Source organism: Hemicordylus capensis, chromosome 2 (genome assembly GCF_027244095.1).
Source record: "Hemicordylus capensis ecotype Gifberg chromosome 2, rHemCap1.1.pri, whole genome shotgun sequence".
Lineage (NCBI taxonomy): Eukaryota > Metazoa > Chordata > Lepidosauria > Squamata > Cordylidae > Hemicordylus > Hemicordylus capensis.
Window position 1 is genome coordinate 376,621,173 of NC_069658.1, and position 16,274 is coordinate 376,637,446.

At 44.0% G+C, this 16,274-nt stretch overlaps 1 protein-coding gene and 1 long non-coding RNA gene across 3 annotated transcripts in view; one reads left to right on the forward strand and one right to left on the reverse strand.

The window, feature by feature from the left end:
* Positions 1-16,274, forward strand: part of ATP10B (ATPase phospholipid transporting 10B (putative)) — a 103,544-nt gene that overhangs the window by 82,166 nt on the left and 5,104 nt on the right. For both annotated transcript variants that reach the window (XM_053301768.1, XM_053301769.1), the window contains 7 exons: positions 5,272-5,584; positions 9,181-9,257; positions 10,049-10,174; positions 11,207-11,407; positions 14,493-14,573; positions 14,658-14,762; positions 15,855-16,042. In XM_053301768.1, the coding sequence (XP_053157743.1) occupies positions 5,272-5,584; positions 9,181-9,257; positions 10,049-10,174; positions 11,207-11,407; positions 14,493-14,573; positions 14,658-14,762; positions 15,855-16,042 (1,091 nt within the window). The remainder of the gene's footprint in view (positions 1-5,271; positions 5,585-9,180; positions 9,258-10,048; positions 10,175-11,206; positions 11,408-14,492; positions 14,574-14,657; positions 14,763-15,854; positions 16,043-16,274) is intronic.
* Positions 14,688-16,274, reverse strand: part of LOC128347318 (uncharacterized) — a 78,253-nt gene continuing 76,666 nt past the window's right edge. The window contains exon 5 of the long non-coding RNA XR_008317500.1: positions 14,688-14,842. This is a non-coding gene — a long non-coding RNA (uncharacterized LOC128347318). The remainder of the gene's footprint in view (positions 14,843-16,274) is intronic.

Sequence of the window (16,274 nt, forward strand, 5' to 3'; positions counted from 1 at the left end):
CGTTTGCTCTGATTTATTGGAAGAGGAAAGGAGGGGACAGTTTGATTAACAGTTTGATTAACATTCCAGAATTGTTCACAAGTGTACCCCTTATGAATTAATTTATTAGTTTCTCTCTCTTCCTTGCCCTAACCTTGAGATTCCCCAGCAAAAGCCCTGCCTGCTCATTTTGTGTATCTTACTCTTAAGATGGAGTGGGTTTTTTGTTTGTTTTATTGCACGTTGTAGCTGTATGTGCATGTAGGCTGACTTATGTTTTGGAGGAGGCACTGAGGCTGTAAGGCCCCACTCTGAATGCAGGTGTGCACACACTGCCTTGATAGTGGTTAGAGTGCTGGACTAGGACCAGGGAGACCCTGGTTCAAATCCACATTCAGCCATAAAACTAGTTGGGTGACTCTGGGCCAGTCACTTCTCTCTCAGCCTAACCTACTCCACAGGGTTGTTGTGAGGAGAAACTTAAGTATGTACACTGCTCTGGGCTCCTTGGAGGAAGAACGGGATATAAAAAATGTGAATGTTACTGCTTGCTGACAGATAGCGGGGGGTGGGGGCAGGGGGGTTGCTAATACACACTGCTGGATTTGGAATGCAATGAACATGCTGATCAGGGAGTGTAAGGACTCCATCCAGCCTACAATACCTCTCTGCATAGCTGATTGGTGTGATTCCTGCTTTCTGAAGAAGGCTGTATCTGTGCTGCCTCAGCAATTTGTATCAGTGAAAGCAAATAAGGTACAGTTATAATTTTCAGGTAGTGCCATAATTTGTTAATTAAAAGATTAACAAGCTTGACTTTTACTTTTTGAGCTGATATTATGGTGAAGTTATCTGAAAGATGGGTGTCAGATATTTGGGGGTGGGGGGTGCAATTTCAGTACTTGCCCTAGGCGCTGTTTTCCCTAGATACGCCTCTGACGGGGCGTGGCTCAGGCTCCATAGGAGCCCCGAGCAAACTCCCCCTCCCATGCCCGGGCCGCCAAGAGCCCAGGCAAACTCTCTGCCAATTATTTCAGGCAGCTCCGACTGCCCCATAGAATGTTTTTCCCTTCCTCTCCCTCTCTGGAGGGAGAGAAAGGGGAAAGCGTCCTATTAGGCAGCCGACCCTGCCTGAAATGATGAACTGAGAACTGGTTCGGGCTCTCGGCAGCCCAGTCCATGCCCCTTTGCACATGACAAAGGCACATGACAAGGGGGCGTGGCCTGGAGCTCTCAGTTCATCATTTCAGGCAGGGTTGGCTGCCTAATAGGACGTTTTCCCCTTTCTCTCCCTCCAGAGAGGGAGAGGAAGGGAAAAACATTCTATGGGGCAGTCGGAGCTGCCTGAAATAATGGGCAGAGAGTTTGCCTGGGCTCTCAGCGGCCCGGGCATGGGAGGGGCAGTTTGCTCGGGGCTCCTATGGAGCCCAAGCCACAAGATGGGGCTCTCTCGGCAGCCTGTCCTCATTGGCGGCCTGGGTTCTTTGAACTCTTTCGCCCAATGGTGGCTTCGCCCCTGTGTAACATACAACCTATCTTAGTGCCTTCTTCTGCATGATCCCCACCGCATGTTAAGGTCATCTGAGGAGGTCCATCTCCAGTTACCACCAGTTCGTCTGATGGCAACTCACAGGCAGGCCTTCTTTGTAGCTGCTCCTGGACTGCGGAATGCACTCCCGGCAGAAATCCATAATTTGAGTTCATTACTTTCTTTGAGGAGAGCCCTGTTCGCCTGGACTTCCAGGGTTTTTAAACTATTGTAAACTGTTTTAAATTGTTTTACATGGTTGTCCTGGTTTTCCAGGGTTTTTAACTGTCTGAATGTTTACTTAGTTTTATTCTGTTTTTATAATTTTGATTTTAATTGTTAACTGGTTTTAATTGTTTTTATTCTGTTGTAAACCACCCTGAGCCATTTTGGAAAGGTGGTATATAAATTGAATGAATGAACGAATGAACCCAGGCTCGGACTGGCCTACCGGGAGGCAAGGCATTTTCCCGGTGCGCCCTGCTGCCCTCCAAGTATGAGCGCCCTCCCGCCTCCACGGCCCCTCCCACCTCCACAGCACCTGTCTCTCTCTCTTGCAGGGCGCAGCCACCAGGGAATCTCACCTCTGTGTGTGCCCTGCTGCTTTCTGAGAGTGTGTGTGTGTGAGCGGCACCTCCGCCCTCAGCCTGCCTGAGCCCCGGCCCCCTCCTGCCTTCATTCTACCAACACCTGGCAGCCACCAGGGAATCTCGCCTGTGCGTGTGTGCGCGCGTGTGTCCTGCTGCTTTCCGAGCGGCACCCTCAGCCTGCCAGAGCCCCAGCCCCCTTCCCTTTCTCCATTGCACCAGTGCCTGCCTCTTTCACTAAGCACTGCGGGCAGGGAATCTCTGCAGCCAGGCAGGCTGCTGTGCTGCTGCTGCTGCTGCTCTCTGCCAGTGTCGATCAAGTCTATGCGGAGGGGACGGGTACTGGGGAGTGGATACCAGGCTTCCCTTCATTCTCCTTGCTACGCTGTGCTCTGAGTCAAAAAAGTAGTTGCTACTCTAGCTCAGCTATGCTTGCTAACCAAACTAGAGCAGAGCCCCAGCCTCTCAACCTGCCCATAACATGTATGTACAGTTCGTATGGAGTGTAACAGTATTTCCTGCTGTTAATTTGAATGCGGCACCTCCTAATCGCTGCTATTATTAACTGCAGAAAGAAAAGATTTCAGCCTCCAGTCATGTCTCCCAAGTGCTGGGATTGGGAACCTGGTCCCTCTCCTTACTACTAGACAGAATAGTCAAAACATTAGAAAGAGGCGCTCTCCTTCCTCCTCCCACTACCTGCCTCCTCGCTTGCTCTCTCACTCTGTATGTGCACAGATTCACTCCTCACCTCAGTCACGTGAGTGAGGATCTTCAGGTCAGAGTGAGGAGAAAGGGAGCATGGGGAGCAAGAGCACACGCACACAGTCTCATCCATTTCAAACAGTAAGCATCGTTTCAATCGTTCTTATTTCAAACAGTAAGCAAAAATGGAGGGGGATGCATGCATATGGGGTAATGAGGATGTGAAATGGGGAGATATCAGGGTGAAATCACTCTGTGTCTGTGATTCTGCTGGTGGCTGTGACTGACTGAGTGGGGAAGAGTGGCGGGGGGGAAGAATCATTTCCAAAAATAAGCCCCCCCAAAAGGAAGAACTGCTTTCCTGCCCTTCAGATGTTTACTTATATTATTAAATTCCTGTAAGAAATTGGGATGACTCCATATATACTGTTCTGTTGTCTAGTTTGAAATTATTTTAGTGGTTGTATATATATTGGCTTGCTACTAGGTAACTTCTCTTTCTGTTTGGCATAAATGGCATTGAATGGGATGCATTTATTGGAGCCGTGAGGCTAAATGTCAGCATAAATATGAATATGTTGTTCTATGCACGTCATTCATACATGTGTTTTGTCATGACACTTGTATCCTGCCCTTCCTTTAAGAGGCTCAGTGTGCATGATTATTTCTTCCTACTTTTTTTCTTACTACAATCCTGTGAGGTGGGTTAGGATAAAAACTTTTGCTATAAACTGTTGTTGTGGTTGCTTAATTGGTTAAATGACTGCCAATAAACAGTAAACTTGTCCTAATAATTAGCAACCTATAATTACATAGCCACCCTCAGTGTTCCCTCTAACAGAGATTCTCAGATGTTGTTGACTACAGCTCCCAGAATTCCCAGCCAAATGCAACTGCAGCTGAGAATGCTGGGAGTTGTAGTGAACAGCATCTGAGAATCCCTGTTAGAGGGAACAGTGCTCATAGTGTCACTGAGAGGGAAGAAAAGTGAACTCTGAGAATAGTCAGCACTGATGCTGCTCTGCTATGAAATGTCATAGAGCTTCTAGTTTTCTGGAGCATGAAATAAACCTCATCTATAAATATCGCCTTTTTATAGGACATCCATTATGTTTTAAATTTTTCTGGAGTTGACAGCAAATGTGAAGGCCTTAGGGGATGGCAACGTATTGAGTGCAAAACATGCAGTGCCTGTAGAATCCAGGGCAAAAATGCAGTACATTTTAATTCCTTATTGCAGCATAATGTTCAATTTAATTTTCAGTATGGTTATTTTGACTAAATTGAGTCAAATTTACAGGCATAGCTAGGGACCATTTTTAAGATAGTCAGTGTGGTGTAGTGGTTAGAGTGCTGGACTAAAACCGGGGAGACCTGAGTTCAAATCCCCATTCAGCCATGATACTTGCTGGGTGACTCTGGGCCAGTCAGTTCTCTCTCAGCCTAACCTACTTCACAGGGTTGTTGTGAGGAGAAACCTAAGTATGTAGTACACCACTCTGGGCTTCTTGGAGGAAGAGTGGGATATAAAATGTAAAAAATAAATAAAATGGTGAAAATAAGGAGCAAGGACTACTTGAGTATTTTGCCTGCTTAAGCATGAGTGAATGTATGCACAAACGGTACTGTAGATTATTACTTATTTAGCCAGCAGGGATAGATTAGAGTACCTTAGGTACAAATTGTCCAAATCCAGGCCAATATAAGATACAATCCTGGCCAGCATGAGAATTGCTCTGGGGAGGCCTTTATTCCACACAAGAAAAAGTTAAGGAAAGCACCTGCTATACAAGCCACAAAACAAGTTTATCCCTAGTCCAAGAGCATGTGTGTGTGTGTGTGAATGAAATTGAAAACAAAAACTCTGGGGATGATAAATCCTGTAGGTAGCATTGCTAACATTTAGCTGCGTACTTCTGTATTAACTTTATGTTGCCAGGATTCTAGGCTAGAGAGCACCAGCCTATTCCAGAGCCAAATAAGTTGCATCTTTGACAGCCATACCAGTGACAGGGGACAGCATGAGGTGCAGCAGCACCATGATTCCCCACCTCACAAATGCAACGAGAAAAACAAGCCCAGCACTCTACAGCGACAAACCCAGCAAAGGGGGGGGAAAGGCTGGGGGGGGGGTAGAGTCCATCAAGTGTTCTGACAAAAGAAAGAAAGCCAAAATGGATGATAAAGCTAATAATAATATTTATATTATATTATAATAATATATTAATAATAAGCCATTATTGAAGTAATAATAAGCCATTATTGAAGTAATAATAAGCCATTATTGAAGTAATAATAAGCCATTATTGAAGTAATAATAATAATAAAGCCATTATTGAAGTATTTTATTAATTTCCTAACCTAACACATATATCCAAACTAAAACCCAGCGCCCTCCCCAAATACATTCCCCCGCCCTCCCAGTGCCCCCAGTTCAGCCCTGAATGAACCTTAAACAATCTTCTCTCATAGGAAACTTGTGACTCACTGTTGGATATCACTTTGGAAGAAGTGAAGAAAGCTCAAGTCACTTCCAGAACCAAGTGGAATGTGTTTGGCATGAAGTTGCCATTTTCTTTGTCACCCCCTGTGACACCAGATCCTGTTATTGGTGTGGTGGTTGATGGGCGAACTCTGAATACCATTTTCCAGGGACAACTTGAAGCTAAGTTTCTTGAATTAACCAAATACAGCCGGTCAGTTTTGTGCTGCCGGTGTACTCCTCTACAGAAGAGCATGGTGGTCAAACTTGTACGGAGTCAGAAAGTGATGACACTGGCAATAGGTGAGTACTTGTCCTTTGATCAGCCTGGCCCATGACTTGACTTTTGCTGCTCCTATTTAGCTTGAAGTAGCCACCGAATGGCACAGTGGGGAAATGACTTGACTAGCAAGCCAGAGGTTGCCAGTTTGAATCCCTGCTGGTATGTTTCCCAGACTATGGGAAAACACCTACAGTATATCAGGTAGGAGCAATATAAGAAGATGCTGAAAGGCATCATCTCCCACTGCACGGGAGATGGCAATGGTAAACCCCTCCTGTATTCTACCAAAGACAACCACAGAGCTCGGTGGTCGCCAGGAGTCGCCACCGACTCGACGGCACACTTGACTTACTATTTAGCTTGAGCTGTGAAAGTGAAAGCTTTCTCCTAGACTAGACAAGTGCGGGGGGAAAGTTATCCAGCTTTGCTCCACTTGGCTTAATGTCCATTTACTGGCTGCTATGTATCGTAGAAGAAAGACCAGCCTCTTTCTCCTGAGGATAGGACTCAAACCCATGGGTTGAAGCAGATTCAGGCTAGAAATTAAGAGAAATGTTCTAACTGTAATTGCTGTGGAAAAGTGCAATAGCGTGCCTCGTTCAGTTAGGGGCTCTCTTTTGCTGGGGGTTTTCAAACAGAAGCTGGACAGCCATCCGTCAGGGATTCTGTAGCAGTTTCCTGCACTGAGCACAGGGTTGGACTAGAAGGTCCATGACTCTATTATTCTCTACACTGGAACCAGTGGCACAGAGAATGTGTACTCCAGCCCTCCTGCTTCCCTGTCCCCTCTTGCAAAAGCACCAGCTGTACAATGCAAAAGAAGCGAGAGGAGAAAGTACAGCGCTCCTGCCTACTGTTTTATAAGCTCATGGGATGTGATGGGTGCCCAGTACTGACAAGAGTAGTTGAGCTGTCCCCTCATGTTGTCCGTGGGACCCACACTCCTCTGAGCTTACAGCATATAATAAGATTGTATTATTAGCATCTTTATAGCTACCATCCTCAAGGCACAGCCTCCAGAATCCTCTCCTAAAATCCCACTGAAATCGATAGCCCTCCGTGATCATTGTGCAATAAACAGTCAAGGATTGTAGACTGAAAAGGCAAGCTTATCTGTATGTCAAGAGAAAAGCATATGCTACAACCCTACTAGCATTGCACCACTTTAGAATGCCAACTTGTGTGCTGCATGCAGAAAACTGGCATATTCTGGCATAGTGATTCAACTGGATCTTTTTCAGTTTGTGACTCCTGAGGATGTGGTCAAGCAGTTTGGAGCAGTGAAGCCTACCACTTTTTCTCTTGACCCTTGTCCAACATGGCTTGTTCAATCTAGCAGGGAGGCTGTTGTAGACAGACTGGTGGAAATCATAAATGCTTCTCTGAGGGAGGGCAGGATGCCTCCTTGTCTTAAGGAAGCAATCATTAGACCTCTTCTAAAGAGGCCTGCATTATATCCCTCAGAGTTGAGCTTTTATAGGCCTGTTTCCAACCTCCCATGGCTGGGCAAGGTAACTGAGAGGGTGGTGGCCTCTCAGCTCCAGGTGGTCTTGGAGGAAACTGATTATCTAGACCCATTTCAAACTGGTTTTGGGGTGGGCTATGGGGTGGAGACTGCCTTAGTCGGCCTGATGGATGATCTCCAATTGGGATTGAAAGAGGAAGTGTTACTCTGTTGGTCCTTTTGGATCTCCTGGCGGCTTTCGATACTATCAACCATAGTATCCTTCTGGAACGTCTGAGGGTGTTGGGGGTGGGAGGCACTGTTTTGCAGTGGTTCCACTCCTACCTCTCGGACAGATTCTAGATGGTGTCGATTGGAGATTGTTGCTCTTCGAAATCTGAGCTTAAGTATGGTGTCCCTCAGGGCTCTATACTTTCTCCAATGCTTTTTAACATCTACATGAGACCACTGGCAGAGATCATCGGGATTTGGAGCTGCGTGTTACTGGTACGCTGATGATGCCCAGATCTACTTCTCCATGTCAACTTCTTCAGGATCTGGCATATCCTCCCTAAATGCCTTTCTGGAAGCAGTAATGGGCTGGATGAGGGAGAATAGACTGAAGCTGAATCCAGATAAGACGGAGGTACTTATCAGAACTAGAGGGTCAGAACTCTAGAGACAATTTTGATCTACCTGTTCTAGATGGGGTCACACTTCCCCAAAAGGAACAGGTTCGCATTCTGGGAGTACTTCTGGATTCTCAGGTTGAGGTGGTGGCCAGGGGTGCTTTCTATCAGCTCTGGCTGATAGATAACCACCCAGAGATGGAAGTTTGGGGTGGTGTACAAATTTGATTGAATGAATGAATGAATGAATGAATGAATGAATGAATGAATAACTATATATATGGGAGAAGATCAGGGCGCTTTCCAGACTAGCTGCTCATCATCAGCAAAATGCCTCCGTTCAGGCAAGTCGCATTCAAAACATAAACAGCAGGGGGAGCAGTCTTGCAGCAACTAACAACCCGAAAAAACAGCAACTTTTTCACACCAGATATATGACATCCTAGCTCTATGTCGTAATGATTAAATTTGCAACAAGGCATTGAAAATGTGAACGGCACCCGGCTGTCCATGTAGGAACTGCGGTGTCACGATGCAGGAAGTGTGGGACTTCTGAGATGCATCCTGACCCCGTTGTAGGGTCTAGTCTGGAAAGCACCCAGGCTGGAACTCTTTTCCTTGATTTGTTAGCTTTCCAAAGGCAGAGTTTTTTAATGTAAGAGGGCATTCACTTGTCTGCACAATCCTCTGCTGGATTGTGAAGCAGTACAGTTCTAGGAACTTTTCCTGAAAGTGCAAACTGAGCTCTCACATTTATGTTCACCACATGATGAATGCACCATCAAGTGATAACTTGCAAGTGTAATACATGCAACTTCCAAGGTCCATGACTTGACATCACCGATTGAATAGCATGGGCTGTATTTTCATTTCGCCTTACTTCACATCAAACACAAAGCTTTTCAAAGGCAGCAGCTGACATGTCCAGCTGCAAGTCATGAAGGAGCATGCGTGTAAATCAGCCTTCAGCAGCACCAGTTTGCTTGGCATGTGATGCCAGATGTGAGAGTAAAGCCCACATCTGTTTGGCCGGCTCATCTTGTATGTCAGATCACAGTTCTGTAGTGGTAGTATATAGCTCTAAAGGTAAAGTGTGCCATTGAGTCGGTGTTGGCTCCTGGCAACCCCAGAGCCCTGTGGCTGTCTTTGGTAGAATACAGGAGGGGTTTACCATTGCCGTATCGCAGTATAAATGTATTTTCACCCTGTTCCGGAAAATTGTGAAACTAGATCCCTGAGCTAAAGGGGGCGTGAAATCTGATTTTCTTACAGAGCAGACCTACGTGGCAACTTGATTTTGAACGCAAGGGAAGTTTCAAAAGCAGTTTATTATATTGGGGCAGGGATTCAGATGATCAAAATTTAAAAAATCCCACTGGGCTAGCACAAGCCCCTTGTGTGAATCTTAGCTAATTTTTTGGATCCCAGCCTTTGAATACAAAAAGCAGTATTGCATTTCAGACCAAGAAATATGGTGAACAAACCTTTACATTAACTTTAAAAATTGATTTTTCTAACTTGTAGCTGTTTTCCTCTCTTCAAGGTGATGGTGCAAATGATGTAAGCATGATTCAGGCAGCTAACATTGGAATTGGCATTTCTGGACAAGAAGGAATGCAGGTGAGCATAATAACTTGTCTTCTATATATAACATGAACTCAAGTTATCGTTATTGCTACCTTTACATAATGTACCATCAACCATAGATCACCCGTCCCGTCCCCCCCCCCCTTGCAAGTGTCCCTTGATTCAGGCTCTCTTAGCCAAAATAGCTCTTATGAGGCTAAGTGATTAGATTGCTGTGATGGAAGTGGGAAAATAGATTATTGTTGTTTCACAGTAAACGATATCAGGTTTTTAAATTAACACTTGAGATATGTTTACGCTTCCAACTTTTACATTTGCCAAACTGGTTCATGTTTGCCTGTCTTTGATTTACTTTGGGTCAGGTAAAGCAGAGGAGATATATATATATATATATATATATATATATATATATATATATATATATATATTCTCTAAGACATACCCCATTGCTAATCCCATGTGTGGCAGCTCTCACAAGAGTTCACACGTGAGCTGCCAGGAGGGGCTGAGGAAAGCAGAGTCAGACAAGAGTGTGGGAGGAGGGGGGAAGAAAGCGGTGGAAAGAAAATGGCAGCAGCTGGGGAGGGAAGAAAGTGGCATCAAGGAGGGAGAAAATGGTGGTGGAGGAGAAGGCGGCAGGGGGCAAAGGCAGCGGCGGGGGGGAGAAGACGGCAGCAGGAGGAGAGAAATCAGCAGCGGCGGCTGGAAGGGCTGAGAATGGGGGTAGAGCCGAGAGGAAAGGGGGAGAAGCAGAGGTGCAGATAGAGGCCCCCCAGGCCAGCTAGTATAAATTATTTCTTTTAATTAACTTTTCTCTATTTTAGGCAGTCATGGCCAGTGATTTTGCCATATCTCAGTTTAAGCACCTCAAGAAGTTGCTTCTAGTCCATGGCCATTGGTGCTATTCTCGCTTGGCAAACATGGTGATATACTTTTTCTATAAAAATGTGGTAAGTTCAAACATCTCCTTTGAGTGCCTCTTTCAGCCAGTCATGATTTTTCTATGAAAAGAAATAACCATAGATTATTAGGATCGTTTATATTCTGCCTGATTAGGAACCCACTCCAGGCAGCTCCATGTTCCAAAAATACAAATACAAAAAATTCCATAAAATCACAATCAGAACCTTAAAGCATGAACAGCCATACAATAAAAAGGCAAGATAAAAACAGATGGATGTTAGATTAACTAAAGAGATTCATTGCCATTTGTTTTCCAAAAGAGAGAGTGGGGGCGGGAGGAGTATTCCAATTAACAACCTCCATTTAATGCCCTGACAACAGTTGGTATAATCCTGGCTATTCTTCAGCATACAGAATGGTAAATTACAACTACTCAAAATAGGAGTTGGCTCCAGATTAGTCTGCAAAGCCTGCCAAATACATTTAATTTGATGAGAGCCACATGCTAGCAATTAGCAACAGAAATCGGCTTCAGCAATATTATGGGAAGCTCCATTACACACCTCCATGCTCAAGTAATATATTTCCATAACGAAGGTAACATGAAATGTTGTACTTTTTGATCATTCTAAGCGAAGGTATGATTTTTTAAAAAGGAGTTTAAAAAAGGAGTTAACAAAAAGCAAATCTTCCATGGGAAATGTCACTTCATTCTCAAAATCCCAGTCACATTTTTCCTGTGGTCACTTTCTCAACTGATGCTAAAACATTTCTGGTCACTAATGCCTTATGGATATGATTGCCATTCACTATAATGCAGGAAATAGAATTTTTTCTTCAAATCATTTTGTAGAAATGTAGATTTTTAATTCAAATTATATGATGGTAATAAAAAAACTCACCTTACAATGTAGATATTTCTGTTCCTATGATCTTCAATATGTCCATTGGTGGTTGATGTTTGCCATTTAGGCTGCAAATATACATAATATGTTATGTGTGCCTGCAAGGGCAGGTGTATGCAAATACATATTCTGCATATTACAAATACTGGAAGCCTTTTGTTTTTTCCTCACCAGACTTATGTCAACTTGCTCTTCTGGTACCAATTCTTCTGTGCTTTCTCGGGTGCCTCCATGATTGACTACTGGCAAATGATCTTTTTCAACTTGTTTTTCACTTCTGTGCCACCCATACTCTGTGGAGTCCTGGATAAAGACATTTCTGCAGAAACTCTATTAAGTTTGCCTGAGATTTACAAGAGTGGACAAAACTCAGAGGTATATCTTTCTTATTCAAGTGTGTTCTTCCATACGTTCTCACAAGTTTTTAGCTTGATATCACAAGTTGTATCATTACCCACACAAGAAGTGTTCTTCCTACACAAGGCACTGTAGAAAGTTGTGGTACTGTCAATGCTGTACTAGCTTCAGACCTCTGTTGGAGCTTTGCCTGGAAGTTTTTCACAACCGGCTTTTAGCCCGCATCCCTTCCAGAATAGAGCGGGTGCATTCACATATTGGCCAGGTTTACCCCGAAGGCCCTGTGAGCTATCAGAGAGCACACCTCACACACAATTTGGGTTTTCACTGCTCATTTTCACTGCAACCCGATTTATATCCGAGGTTAAAATTCCACTTTTTGCAGCAGGTTTTTTTGGGTAGCGTTGAGTTCACAGAAAAGCTGCGCAGAAAACACGCAGTAAAGCCTGTTATGTGGAGAACTCCCTGGCTAAGCTAAGCTAAGGCTTAGTAGAGTTCCATTATTATTTCCTCCTTGTTTTCTTTTTAAACCAAAACAGAGGAGGCTGCTTCTGAGCAGAACACAGGTGGGCTTGAAGAGGCTGCTTAAGACTTTCCCCTCTAGTGGTTTTTTGGCTCAAAATCACCCTCCCGCATGGGAAAACTACTTTCCCATGCAGGAAAAGGTATGAGTCCGTGTAGCTTTCCCTATATCTTTGTTACCAAGGATGAAAAAGCAGCTTGGAGAAGAATCATGGAACTAACATGGAGTTTGAGCCCCAGCCACATAACACATACCAATCACCTATGTCTGCCAAATGGCCCAAGATTCACCTGCAATCTTGCCATCAAAGAAAACTGTCAGCCCTCCTTACTTCACAAGGGAGGGGGAAATGAGCTGTTTGGGCTACTTTTGCAATCTGCTCATGGCACAGAACTGCTTATGGGCAAAGAACCCCAGTAAAAATCAACAAGCAGCATCCAGACAAATGCTGCCTTGTGTAAGAATATTGCCCACATGCAACAATTTTTCCTGAGTCCCCACACATGCTTATGCTGCCCTTGATTAATGCTCCCGGGGGATCCCCTAGTCCTCAGGGACATAATTTTAAGAGGGCATTGGTGGCAGCAGGGGGGTTTTGAGGGGAAAGATTTTGGGCAATCCCACACAGACAATGTCCCACACAGACAATCCCACACGAGGGCAGCATTAGTCTGGATGTTGCACAGTACTGGGTTTTTTTAACAAAATTAGTAAAAATCTGTATTGATTTTTAGTGGTTTTAGGTTTGTTTGCTCTTAAGAGGACAGTCAAGAAGACCCTGGCTGATACTGGCCTGTGTGCTGGTGCAGCTGCATAGCTGGGGCTCATGGAGCTTGCTCTCTGCCTGTCCCTGCAGATGAGGCTTGAGTGCCACAAGGACATCTGCACTCTGTGCTTACAGATTAGTGCTCATTAGTAGCAATGATGGCTGGATGAGTGGCTGCTGATTGGCCAGCTTCCTTTTTTCCTGAAAGAAAAATAGCAATAGCACTTACATTTATATACCGCTCTATAGCCGGAGCTCTCTAAGCGGTTTACAATGATTTAGCATATTGCCCCCAACATTCTGGGTACTCATTTTACCAACCTCGGAAGGATGGAAGGCTGAGTCAACCTTGAGCCCCTGGTCAGGATCGAACTTGTAACCTTCTGGTTACAGGGTGGCAGTTTTACCACTGCGCCACCAGGGGCTCCAAAGTGCTTTGTTCTTCCAGGGGGAGCAGGGAAAACAGAGATTCCCTTAATGTATTGTCAGGCTTCATCGGGGACTGAAAGGGGAACTGAGCTGACCTGGGCTGCTTTGTTGACGTGCATGAGGAAAATGAGATTTTTATTCTTTGATTTTGCAGGGAGAAGCAGAGAGGATCCTTGGGTGGTGGGGGAGATTAAATCTTGGAAAGGGAAATTAATTTGAAAGGGATTGGGGGCTGGAAAATCAATGCGGGTTATTAATAAATGTATACCTACTAATTGATCTGCAAGAAAATACAGAATTTGAATTCTGGCTTTGAGCAGATCAGCTTTTCAGGGGTAGGTGTCCATAAAACTAGGTGTCCATTCCCTAGCACACTGTTGGCACTAAATAAGGTGTTGGTGCTAGGCTGTTCAGTTGGCATATTTGGCATGCCTGCTTTGCCACTGTAGCCCCACTCAGACCCACACACACACACACAGTTAGAGCTCCGAAAATGGGTAGGAAGTCCCACCCCAGAGCTGCCCCAGAGATCTCTCTCACTCATTCCCTTCAGCTGCTCACAGTTACAGTGGGGGTCGTCTGCAGAGGTACCCGCTGGAACCATGAGCAAAGGTGCTTCTATGATTGGCAGCCTAACCTGGGGAGATTCAAGCTGCCAATCACAAAGCACCTGAAGCACCAAGGCTCATGGTTACAACAGATCTTTCTGCAGACAACCACCACTGGAACCATAAGTGCCTGGAGAGGGAGTGAGTGACAGCTCTGGAGAGGGACTTCCTACTCACTTTCAGAGTTGTGACCATGAGTGGGGTTTCTTTCAAAACGTCTGAATGGGACTTGGATCTCCTGCAATTGTGATCCAAAGTCACTTCATCAAAAGTCAGTAACTGACATTTATGCAAATGTAGCTGCTTTTAACACAAATGTGCATTGGCCCTAATCCTTCCATCTTTGGAGCAGCTAGCTGAAATAGAAGCCAGAAGCTTAGGATAGATCCTTTCTCTATAAATGCAAGTTACTAGGACAAGTACAACCAAATGGTACATGTTTTTTTGAAGATCACTGTTCTCCTCCTTATGTCATAATATGGAATGCACTCCTGGCAGATATCCGTAATTTAGGCTCACTGTTGTCCTTTAAGAGAGCCCTAAAAACTTACTTGTTTGGTCTGGCCTTCCAAGGTTTTTAAATTGTTTTAAAATATTTTAATTGGTTTTAAATGGTTCTAAACTGTTTTAAATTTGTTCTTATATTGTTTTAAGTAGTGTGTTTTAAAATGGTGTTTGTTTTTATGTTTTTTAAACTTGTTGTGCATCGCCCAGAGCCTTTGGATGGGGCGGTCTAGAAAGATAATAAATAAATAATAAATAAATAATATGCTACAGATTTACAAGCCGTTGACATTTTGGGTGGTGATTTTGGAGGCCTTTTACCAGAGTCTCATCTGCTTCTTTGTCCCTTATCTAGTAAGTATTTAAGCAGCTTTCTAGATAATTTTTTAGGGTGAAAATCATTTGCAGTCAACATATCTATGACTTCTGTTTTTCCAGGCATACCACAATTCTGATATTGGTGTTTTCACATTTGGAATGACCATCAATACAGTCTCCCTCTTTACTATTCTGCTTCACCAGGCTTTAGAAATTAAAACTTGGGTACGTATATACATCTCTTGAGTGATGTCTTTCTGACTGCTTTGCTCTAGAAATGTTCATTGTTTGAGTTTTAACCGAACCTAGGAAGAAAAAAGTTTTCTGTTAGAAGCTGCTCTGTATGCTTTGTGGTGTTTTTGTTTTGTTTTGTTTGGGCTCTTTTTGTATATTTTAACAGAATTTTCCCCACTTTAGTCCTCTGAGATTGAGTGAGCTATGACATGAAACAAAATAAACAACATGAAATAAATCAAAGGCCCAAATGTGCAACTGGTGTAATGCACACAAATGAATCTATGCTAGTTACTTTGCTTAATTTGTGTTGTCATTTTTTGATTAATCCTCTATGCGGAATTTTAAAAATGCACAGGGCTTCACACCTTTTCTATTAGATGCCTGCATATTAGTCTCCTCTTCATTATTTCTAGCAAGGGATCCTGCTTGTGTACTTTAGTGACTCTTTGACATCCTGCAGTGCTATTGCACTCTCTTGAACTCCATTTGGACAGGTCAAGTATGCAGTCAACCAGCATTACCACTGCCAGTCCACATCACAGTTGCAGAATACCACAGAGAATGCCACATACCGTGAAGACCTGCCAGGGTTTTGGAGGCTTTGAGCAATGGTGCTGGGGTGCAGCTTGGCTGGATCACATTCACTCAATAAACAAACTGTAGAGAATTACTCAGAAAACAAACCTTCTAAGCAGTTACTTTGTATGATGGTTTAGAAACTAGTATTCAGTATCCACTCAGCTAGAAGGGTAGCCCCTAAAACAACACAAGAGAGACTGCCATCTTCTGGCACATCCTTTCATTGGGATTTCCTTCCTTCCTTCCTTCCTTCCTCTCTCTCTCTTTCTTTCCTTCACTTCCAGTGAACAAATGCTTTTGACTACATAGAGATAGGGTGTATTTCTTCTGTTGTGAGTTGTTGTGATACCAAGTTGTTGTTGTTGTTGTTGTTTAAATTAGTTAAGTGCTTCTGCACCAACATTTATAGTTGCCCTTTCTCTATTTTCTTGTACACATGTGACTATGTGACTTAATTGAGGTGGTTGCCATAATTGCTCTTTTTTTCACTTTTGTTCACAGACTCTGTACCATTGGATCATAATGATTGGGAGCATTTTGTTTTACTTTGCTTTTTCACTCATCTACAACGCTACCTGTATCGTTTGCAACCATCCCACCAACCCCTACTGGATTATGGAGAAAGAACTTGCAACGCCCATCTTTTATCTCATCTCCCTCCTTACTCCAGTCACAGCACTTCTCCCCAGGTTTGAATGGGTCTCTCTTCCTTCCTGTTTCAATAGCAGCTGGCCTTCCAGCTGTCCCCAAAGAACCAGTGCAGGCTGAAGTCCCAGTGGCCTGTCTATGACAAGATATGCTGCAGAAATGTGCTGGGTACCCAGAGAAAGCTCAATGCAGACTTGCCTTTAGTGTGCTGTTTCTGATCTCCCCTGATCTGCAGCTCAAGGGCTATTGGCATGTGATTTCTGACTGCTTCTG